General features: G+C 45.5%; 4 protein-coding genes across 4 annotated transcripts; 2 read left to right on the top strand and 2 right to left on the bottom strand.

Annotated features, from left to right (window-relative positions):
- Nucleotides 1–3,476: 3,476 nt before the first annotated feature.
- On the bottom strand, nucleotides 3,477–4,420 carry BO66DRAFT_413639 (NAD(P)-binding protein; the record flags this gene model as incomplete). Its single annotated transcript, XM_025649424.1, has 2 exons — nucleotides 3,477–3,625; nucleotides 3,661–4,420. The coding sequence occupies 2 exons, from the start codon at nucleotides 4,418–4,420 to the stop codon at nucleotides 3,477–3,479; spliced, it is 909 nt and encodes a 302-aa protein (XP_025501303.1).
- Nucleotides 4,421–4,766: 346 nt separating this feature from the next.
- BO66DRAFT_441200 (uncharacterized protein) lies at nucleotides 4,767–5,222 on the top strand (the record flags this gene model as incomplete). The annotated part of the gene is made up of 1 exon (XM_025651324.1): nucleotides 4,767–5,222. The coding sequence occupies one exon, from the start codon at nucleotides 4,767–4,769 to the stop codon at nucleotides 5,220–5,222; it is 456 nt and encodes a 151-aa protein (XP_025501302.1).
- A 318-nt stretch (nucleotides 5,223–5,540) lies between these two features.
- BO66DRAFT_403922 (uncharacterized protein) lies at nucleotides 5,541–6,848 on the bottom strand (the record flags this gene model as incomplete). Its single annotated transcript, XM_025648898.1, has 1 exon — nucleotides 5,541–6,848. One exon carries the CDS (start codon nucleotides 6,846–6,848, stop codon nucleotides 5,541–5,543), a length of 1,308 nt encoding a protein of 435 aa, XP_025501301.1.
- A 2,101-nt stretch (nucleotides 6,849–8,949) lies between these two features.
- BO66DRAFT_422244 (C6 zinc finger domain protein) lies at nucleotides 8,950–10,632 on the top strand (the record flags this gene model as incomplete). The annotated part of the gene is made up of 1 exon (XM_025650034.1): nucleotides 8,950–10,632. The coding sequence occupies one exon, from the start codon at nucleotides 8,950–8,952 to the stop codon at nucleotides 10,630–10,632; it is 1,683 nt and encodes a 560-aa protein (XP_025501300.1).
- Nucleotides 10,633–10,634: the final 2 nt, after the last annotated feature.

Below are 10,634 nucleotides of genomic sequence, written 5' to 3'. Positions count from 1 at the left end.
ATAAATAATTTTATTAGGTCAAATCTAATATTAGTATTATTTATAAATTACTACTGGCAGTATATTAAGCTGAATAAAATATATATTCTTTATTATATTACTTAAGTTGGCGGAAGCTGAATTTTTAATATAATAAAAAATAAATAAAATATTCTAGCTTTAAGATTAATTATATATAATAATATTACTTTTGAATAATCTTATAATATTAATATTAGAATAGCTGGGCTGTTATAAAATAATAATAACTATAATTAATAAATATTCCTATCTAAAAACTATAGATTTTTAATCTACTATAATTTAGATAGTTTATTATATATTTTACTGTTGCTTTAAAGATAAATAAATAAGTAATATTTTTATAATCTAATAAAATTTTAAATAATTTAGTTGGTTACTTTCTTTTCTAATCTATTATATTATATTAGTCTGATAAATTATATCTAGGAATATATCAGCTAATCAGAATACTTACCGGGCCCTATTCTAGGTCTGATAAAGATCCATCAGACCAATTCTTATAGATTAGATAGAGCTTGTTTTATTCTATTTAAATTTAAAAGCTATTACTCTATATATAAGGTTACTACTCTACGTCAACTTTTAAAAACATTCTTCGGTTTGTGTCAGGGCGCTTAACCAATCGGATAGCAGCTTGCAACCCACACATTGAAACACCCTATATATAATGTTCCAGGGCCTGTAGAATAGGATTATATTATTTATACTCCGACCGGCCCAGTACTGCTATAGTATATACCAGTCCACTCTTATACTCCTATATCTGATATTTCTAGTTCAGCAGCTTAATATAAAACTCTAAATAAGCCTGCTTAAATATATTTATTATCTAGTTGGTTATTCTGTTATTTATTTTTATAAAATTAGGGCTGCTGGTTCGGCTGATTATTAGCTGCTATATTATCTATTATTTTTTCTATTACCGGGATATAAATTTATACCGCAGGCTCTATTATTTATATAATATCTAAATCTATATAATAAATCCTAAAATCTACTATTACAGCTATATATATTTAGTAATATTAATAGTATTTATATACAGCTATAATAGTTAATATAATATTTATTCTACTTTCAACTATACAGCTTTAATATAAATAGCTTATTTATAGTACTATACTATTTACTAGCTTTTTTAGATTATTTATTTTATAATATTTTAAATTTATGCTATTATCTACTTTATCGAATCCGAAGAATTATTCTTAGATATAGTTATATATATTAATAACCGGTCGGATAAAATATTCTATAGATATACTATTTATCTAGTTATCTACAGTTATAAGTTAGTATTTTATATCTAATTAATCTAAATAGTCTGCTATTTTTATACTGCTTATATATACTTTTATATTTAGATTATAGTATTAACTGTTTGGTCAGCTTATTCTATAAAAGATAGCTGCGGTTTAGTATTTTTATAAATATAAATATAATATAATCTAAACCGGCTGGAAAATAACTATTAGTAATCTATAATTTTATATAAGCAGTAGAATTTAGCTTTATTAATTATATATTTTTAGATACTAACTTAACCTCGGTATGAATTCTGCGTCTAATTATAGATTTTTTTTAGTAGTTCTGTATTTTCTACAAGCTGCGGGTAATATAATTGTATATTCTATAATTCTGATAATAATACAACTTATTATTAAAAATAGAAATACTAAAAATAGGTTTTTAAAGATTATTTAAAAATTGAACTATATTAAAATCCAAAATAATCTAGTTTTATTATATAATCTAATCTTGGATTTCTGTAGTATATTAGTATAGAATTTAGTAGACCGGTTGCTGTAAATAATAGATAATTTTTTTAGACTAAACTTTATACTAATATTACTTGTAAATAATAACTAAAAGACTATTAATCTATTTAAAAAATTTATTTTTTATCTTAAAATATAGTTTGTTTTAATCTAAATTTTTTATTTATGATTTTGTTTAATAACTATTTTTTTAAATTATTCTGTATAGTTTATTAGATAGCTGGTTAATTATTACTAAGCTACTATAATTATTATCTGTTATATTAAAAAGTTTTAACAGCTTTAAACTACTATATTAAGCTTAAATTAAACCTAATATTTAATAAAACTAGAATTATAAATATAGATAGGGCTTGTTTTATTCTATCTAAATTTAAAAGCTATTACTTTATATATAAGATTACTATTTTATATTAATTTTTAAAAATATTCTTTAGTTTGTATTAGGGTGCTTAATTAATCGAATAGCAGCTTGTAATCCACACGTTAAAATATTCTATATATAGTATTCCAGGGTCTATAGAATAAGGCTTGTTTTATTCTATTTAAATTTAAAAACTATTACTTTATATATAAGATTACTATTCTATATCGACTTTTAAAAACACTCTTCGGTTTGTGTCAGAGTGCTTAACTAATCAGATAGCAGCTTGCGACCCACACGTTGAAACACCCTACGTATGGTGTTCCAGGGCCTGTGGAATAGAGCACCTAACTGCCCCTGGTTAGTATTCTTCTAAGGTCTCCTTCCGAATCACAGCTCGACCTTACTAGTAACCAATCCTGGGCAATAAATACCCGGACGCCATGTTGGTGACGACCAGGATGAGGATGAAAGGCAGCAGCCGGACTGCTGCATTGATCGCCGTGTCTCCGTGCACGAATTGGAGGTATAGCGGTATATAATAGAGGGGTACAAAGATGTTGGTCACAGTTGCCGCAGTCTGGATGTTGGGTTACTGCGTGCGAGGCGAAAAGGCTAGGATAAGCCAGGGAAGGAAAAGGTCCACCGGGTGCTCGCTGCTAGAAGGCTGTTCTCATGTCGAGATAGCGACGAGCGAGACCCGACATTTAAATGCGTGACTGTAGGCGGTGTAGGGATTAGAGGATTAAGAATGCTTTGATACTGGGGGATTGAAGTGATGCGCCTTAGGGCTTCTTGTTCGGAGGCTGGAGCCTGACGCTCCAGTTGAGGACAGAACATACTTCCAGATTAGGAAGTAGGCTGCGGGCACCTGACAGGCCCGCATGCACTACCTACCTCCCTAGTACCAAGATATCCATGCCTTACCATACCTCAAAACAATTTGCGGAAGTTGACTGAGTCTTTTGAGACTTTGAGACTTTGGTGTCCTGCAAGAAGTATATTTTTTGTAGTATGAAGTGTGACTACCTTCCACTCGCATTCAAAGCACAAAGGAGACCATCACGGTCGGCAATCTTGGCGGCGGGCGGGCGGCCTCGTTCGTGACGGTATTATACTGGTAATTTTGGAGACCAGTACGCCCACGCCAATTCGCCAATCCGCCAATCCGTGATATGATCAATGGAGTCCCCGACACAATCTACATTCACAGTACTCCATATACCTTTAGGTGGTTTCAATACAATGTAGATGAATGATGAGAACCAATTGATCTTGCAGCTGGCTAGTGAGATGTACAGATAGACAGACTAAACCATATCCTTGCTCTGCAAATCCTCCACCGTTTCCACCAAGGTCTCTTCCAGATTCCGATACTCGAGACCTAATACTCTCGCCGCATTGGAGCCGTCGGCGATGTACGTCTTCACGCGTGTTCCAGAGATGCCCCTGGGAACCGCTTTTCGCAGATCTGGAAACCCGTCTGCGAAGAACATCGCATGCCTCCTGATACAAGAACCGCCCCCCCAGCAACAATGAATCGCTCGTGGGCCGACAGGTCCTCCACGTACGCCCGGAGATGCGCCTGCGCAACATCTTCCACGTTCGCAAAAGCGGCAAAGTCATTCTCAGGCACCTCTGTCTGAGAGCCGTTGACGAGGTTCATGATGACTTCGGTGGACTCGTTCCGCTTGGACGCAACGTCGATCGTAGGGCCAAAGATCCACGGGGGGCAGATGGTGGCCACGGTGAAGTTGGGCTGGTTCTCGGTCACCCACTCCCACAGATATCTTTCCGCAAATGCTCTGGATGCACAGTATGCTATGCTCGAGTTGGAGGTTTTCTGGGTGATCTCATAGCTGCATGGATTCCAGTCTGCTTCGGTGTAGCGGTATGTTGGTCGGAACCCTTGGTCTAAGTCGAGGACCACGGCAAAGGAGGAGGTTATCACCAATCTCCGTACACTAGGGTTGCATGTATGAATTGTGTGGGCGATGTTCAACGTTCCTCGGATAGCGGGCTGGAGCAGGTTGTTTTCGTTGTCAGACACTTCGAGCACAAAAGGGCTCGCGGTGTGGATGACCCCCGACACACTCACCACCACATGATCAAAGGCTCCGGGCACGGCAATGTCGGGCATAATCACCAGCGACAACACGGCACTGGGCACTGCACTGCACTGGCAGGCAGCGGAATCATACTTCCCGTTTGGGAATAGGCTCCATGTGTCGGATAGATGGTAGTCATGTGACATGTCCATGGCCTTTTTGTCCATGAGAATTAGAATTCCGGCGAGTCTTGTGACGCTCATCTTTGTCTTTGGAGGAACAAAGGAACAAAGATCATTGTTTCTGCATTCCTGAATTCGGCAACCATGGAACCCCTCCAGGCTGCATTGTCTACCGAAGAAAATGTCCCCTGCTGCCACGAAGCTGAGAGGTTTTCTCGCCAGCAACTCTGCAACATGGAGATGACAAGGGGTCATGTAAACAGTATATAAGCAAAGTCGAATCCTATGAGTGACTTCGATATACCCACAGTGTATAGTCACGAAATGCAACCTGTAAGTAGTAAAGTCATCTCGGATCGTTCTAGCAGCAATGCCCAATCACCGGTTCGGCATCGTTGAATACGCCCGCGGGCGTTACTACATCCAGGTGCACGGGGCGAGGGACAGGAACTTTGAGGCATTACAGGAACGGTTGCAGGCAATCTTCCAGCTTCTGCGAGGGGTCTATCCCGACGCTCCGCCTTTTCATGGGGTCGTCTCACGCGGGGCCGAGACCTGTGTCGTGGCGCGCTGTTTCCGCGAAGCTGGCGACGGGGACGAGGCTGAAAATCTTTTGACCGGAATGTATGCCTTCAAATTCAAAATCACTGGCAAGAAGGAAGAAAAATCTTTTCTGAGACTGTGGCTTGTTTGTGAGCATAGGAAATATCGAGCGTGGTTGGAGCAGACGGTGCCGGTGTCCAAGGTCCGACTGCGGCCGTCTGAGATTCCTGATTCCCACATCTCCCTGGGCTCCGCGGCGAACGCAATCTGTGTCGTGATGTAAGTGATGTGTTCTTCAGCCTGGAGGGGGTATATATAATCACAATAGACGCTATATCACTCTGGTTAACTTAGAAGCAAGTACTTTTACGGGCATTCGGCTTTGTCAAAACCATCATCTAGCATTGTGCCCTAAATCAAAACCTTTCCTATTGCTTCCTTCCCGCACCCTTGGCGAGTCAGTTCCTTAATCCAATACCCTATTTTGATTCATTAAGAACATAAGCCACTTTTATGACAGAGCTCGCTATCGCATAGTAATCCCTTTGCCCCCGAGACGCCGACTCAAACGTTCATTCCGAGGGCGGTTTCATCGTCCGATTCAGTGCGAGGACGACTTAGAGGCGTCGACTGAAACCTCTCCATCCTCATTATTCCCGCTCGAAGTCTCCTCGTCTGAATGAGTGCCGTCTCCCGTGAGCTTGACATCGGATGTCTCATCATTGGGTTGCTTGCCTCTGCCACGCTTGCGACCGGATTGTTTGCGGGTTGACTGCTTGCGACCCGATTGCTCGCCTTTGGGCTGGCTTTCAGAATCTTCGTCATTGGAACTTCCATCGTTTGAATCATCGTCGTCAAAGTCATTACCACTGGGCTTCTTGTCATTGGAAGAGTCATCCTCATTGGAATTCTCGTCGCTCGATTGCTTGCCATCCGACTGCACGCTATCGGACGTGTGATCTGAGCCCTCCTCATTGATACTCTCGTCGTCGGAATCATTGTTGCTGGCATGTTTACGGTTCGACTGCTTGGCACTGGACTTGGTATTGGAATCGTTGTCCTTGGAATCCTCGCCATTGGAATCTTCGCCATCGGCGTTTTTGCTGTTGGAACCCTTGCTATTGGGGCCCTTGCGATTGGTCTGCTTACGATTGGATTGCCTGCCATCTGGGTCCTCGCTGTTGTCGACAGACTCGTCGGTCACTCGGTCGCCATTGGAGCTGTCGTCGGATTGCTCATTGTTGGCGGGGCTGCGATCATCTTGCCGAGCAATCCGTTGCTTGCGATTTCTGACAAACTTGGCGTTGGATCGCTTGCTAATCGATTGCTCACCATCTTCATTAGCATCGGACTGCTTGCCCTTCGAATTCTTGCCGCCCCACTGTTTGCCTTTAGGTTGCTTGCCACTTGATTCCTTCTCGCTCACTTCCTCATCACTGGAGCCCTTGTCACTGGAGCCCTTGCCACTGGAGCCCTTGCCACTGGAGTCCTTGCCACTGGAGTCCTTGTCACTTGAGTCCTTGTCACTTGAGTCCTTGTCACTTGAGTCCTTGTCACTTGAGTCCTTTTCACTTGAGTCCTTGTCAGTCTCCTGGTCCTCGGACAGCGCCTCCTCGGATTCCTTGTCCCCGGATTCCTTGCCATCGGACTTCTTGCCATCGGACTTCTTGTTGTTTCCTGGACCGTTGACCGGTGGGCTGCATAAGACAGGACACCCAGCCCCAATGCATCTTTTCTTTCCTGGGCCAGCTGCTTCCCCTGCCAGGATAACCACCTCCCCACAAGGTGGCGCCGCGGCAACGCTATCGGGCATCGGAAAGTTTGGGGGGAGAACTATGCCCATGACAGCCAGGGCCAAGGCCATCATAAGCAGGACAGAAAATCGAGGAGAGTACTGAGATCGTGCCATTGTGGAAAAGGTAAAAGAGCCGCTGGTGCCTTGGGGATAAATCAAGGAAATCGCAGTGGTTAGAACGCTGCAGAAGAGAACATGCCAGAGAGGGAGCTGAAAGGGCACATGTAGCCTGCTTTTAAACTCTCGAACGGTGAGGGAAGCTACTCAGTGATCTATGATCTCGGAAGTAGTTAATGGACTCACGAGAAGAGGAATCGCTTGCCGATTTCCTGTGAATGACGCCATTGTATGGAGCCGAATCAACCCTCCCCTCTCCCACAAGCCTAGTGACTTGCCGCCTCAACACCATCGATCATTCCTTTCCATCTGTTCTAGCTCGGTCACACTTACCGGCCTGAGTAGTTTGACCGCCAAAGTTCTCCGGTGTCGAGTATGCTAATCAGGCGGGATGGCCAATTACGGAAGTGCTTAGAAAATTACTTCGTGCTCTAGAACATACGACATATACCACAGAGTGTCGTCACTTTACGCGAGAGAGTCTAGAGGGAAGTCAATCATTCCGACCAGAAGCAGCCAGGGATGGAAAGGCTGGCTGGACCTTGATCGTCGATGAGGATATGGCGAAACTGAAAGAGCTAGTCTCCATTTGGAAAGATACTGTGTGTCAGGAAGGAGGCCATCTCACAAGCTGGAAAGCTGGGCTTTCTTCTCCGCAGGGCTTTTCACGTCTTCCCGTTAGCTCTAGAAGCACCACTAGTATGGGTAGAACTGCATCAAGTGGAGAAACAAGGTAGATCGCGAAACGGCCCGCGGAAGGGCCTAGATGTGTCTGTCTCTTGGGAATTACTACTGATTGAGATTAGTTAAGGCAGGCTACAATATCCAGCAATCGACAGGGCTGCTGCGCTGCACGGACCAATGATTACCGATGCACATTTCGGACTCCATCGCATGCTGCTGATCCTGTAGCTAGTTTCCGTCTCTATCTACTCCATATAATAATGCTTAGACGTGCAGCTTATCATGACTCAATTGATGGGCTGGACTACCGAGCTCAAGGAGCTCGCTGACGATGGTTCCGAGGCGACGGAATGAAAGCTCGAGCAAGACAGTCATCGGAAAGGCTTCCAAAGTTGTCAAGCGCCTCATAGTTCCCGTGTTGGCTCATTCCCTGCCTCATGGCACCATGTGAACTGACAAAAGCAACAAGCCGGAGATTGACTGGACTAAGTATTCACACCAGACTGGAGCAGGGATGGCATAGCCTTGAAGCTGTTATGCTGGGCGCTATAGTGGTGATCAGACAAGTTCGGAAAATGGGCAGGCTTGAGACAGGCACGAGTTGCGTGTACATTAGGGCTTTCCCGGGATTGAGTGTTTTATGTTGGGTCGCAGACGAAAAGCTATAGGACTGGATGCATTTCTATGATGAACTGTGTCTTTTCGGGATGCCAATTACATCTTACACATACGCACTTATTATTCAGTCCCGATTTCCAAGTGGTCTGTTCTGTTCCCTGGTTGGCAGTACAATCAACGACATGCCGGATGATCACCCCCTCCTTCAACAATACTCGGAGCGTTTGTCCGCCTACAGACCGGAATGCGTCACCACCGTGACACCACCATGACGCTCTCTACGGTGTAGCCACCAGCAAAAAGAACCAATGCTGGGATTACTGACCTACTGGAGGCTAAGCAACGCCAGGTCCGGCCACTGACTTGTCAAGTCCAGAATTAGCGTGGGCTCTGATTGCTACAAGTATCCTTTTGGAGCAAATATATGATAACAACGCCGGGGGTGCCTGCCGCAGACACAGCGCCCAAAGCGTTGAGGGGGAACAGCCAAAATTTTGATAGGCGTGACCCTAAGATGGGGGACACTGGTAGTCGTACCTAGTGGGGAGACCTGAACTGATGTTTACATTATGTGTACAGTATGTGAACAGTAAGTGTACATAAAGTACTAGGGGTAACCTACAGTAACTTACAATACAATAACATACTCAAATCGATTCACGCTAGCCCCATGGGGTTAACACGGTTAACACGTCTCTTCCGCCTCCGACCTTGAATCGAAATCCTCCCACCTGTTGATGGATGGAGCTTTCGTTCAATGTGTAGAGGTCCACACTTGCAGCAGCTTGACTAGGTCATGTCAACGACAATCACCAAGCGGAGGCGGGCGAGGAAGGCATGCATCCCATGCCATCAGCGCAAGCGGAAATGCGACGCCGTGTATCCTTGTGGGATGTGCACCACCCACGGCTACAATTGCACCTACACCGACGGCCATCCTCCGCCTCCAGCCAAGCGCACAAACCTGGAGCGCGACGAGGGAACTCTCAACCGAGGTCAGATCGAGCCAGTCGACTCGCCGGCCCAGACTCCCCTCCCCGCCGTGGCCGTGGGGCCGTCTCCCGGCATCTTTGATGAGCAAAGGTTTCGATACTCTGGGGCATCAGCGGCCATGGCATTCCCACATATCCTTGGAGTGGCTCTGGGCTCCGAGAGTCCTCCCAAGATGCGGTCATTCGCTTACAACTTTGGCGTCCGCCCCGAAGAAGCATCCAACGCTCACTGCTTTCTGGGTGACCTCATCTCGGAGGAAGACCTTGGCTTCTTCTCGGGGGTGTACTTCACCGTACTGGGTCCCATCGGTGACGTGATTGACCCTACCACCTACACGCAGCGATGCTGGGACTATTACCGGGGTTCTGGCAGCAATGCGGCCGCCTTTGCTGCTGTGGCCGCCGGCGTGGCGGCCCTCGGATCCTTCCTATCCCCACGCAGACACCCGCGGGAGTCGGACCTGGTGCAGTACGCCAAGGCGATTCTCGACGATCCCTCCTCCATGCGTCTCCATGGCATTGACCACATCGTTGCGTGGGGCATGCGAGTCTTTTACCTGCGAGCTACAACCCGGCCCAGCAATGCTTGGATCGCTTCGTGCACGCAAATGCATCTCTGCGAGGCCATCGGCCTGCACGAGGAAGTCACCATCACGAAGATGGCCTCAATGGCAGGCGCCGCCATCCTCGGCCATAGTGCTGACCGTCTGCGCAGAATCTTCTGGATCTCGTGGGCCGGGCATAACATCCTGTCTTATGAGTACGATCTTTCGTCGGTCGGATATCGGACCGTGACTTGCCAGCCCATCATCTGCGTCCCAGGGTCCGTGGCTGAGCAGTTCGTACAACTCGCCCACATTATTCCCTCGCCCAACGCAGCGTTGAAGTACGACACACAACCTGCTAGTCCCACGCAGGAATTATATCATCGTCTCAAGGCCCTGGATGAGTCCAAAGTAAGCCATCCGTTCCTGGTTGTGACGAAGGCGGATCTTGCATTTTGCTTTTATCGACGGCTCTACCAGCTCAAGACCCAGATACCAGACGAGATCATCAAACTCGTCATTAACAGCGGCAACGCCGCAGTGGAGGCAGCCAAGGGGCAAGCTGATCAGGGTCATCTGTTTTGGAACGCGATTGGCAGCGTCTTCCAATACTGCTGCATTCTGTTGGCCATTGACACTCCGGTAGCTTTTCCCCACATTGACAGTGCGTTTAAGGGCCTGGAGCACCTTGTCAAGGCTGCCGATACCGGACTGACGCGGGAGGCGTTGTCGATGGCGCGCCACCTCCTCGGCTTAACCATGACCAAGAAGCGAAAGGAACTGGCTCAGCTGGAAGCTGTCGAAGCAGGATATGGGTTTGGTCAGACACCGCCGACAGCTGAGGCCAATATTGCGATGCCAGACATGAGTTGGGAAATTAACTGGGACCAATTCTTCATTGAGCCATACTTGTCTATGCTCGGTCCTGATCTTCCCCTATGAAG

This window comes from Aspergillus aculeatinus (assembly GCF_003184765.1).
Source record: "Aspergillus aculeatinus CBS 121060 unplaced genomic scaffold BO66scaffold_42, whole genome shotgun sequence".
Classification (NCBI taxonomy): Eukaryota; Fungi; Ascomycota; class Eurotiomycetes; order Eurotiales; family Aspergillaceae; genus Aspergillus; species Aspergillus aculeatinus.
This window is presented reverse-complemented; position numbering and strand designations above follow the sequence as displayed.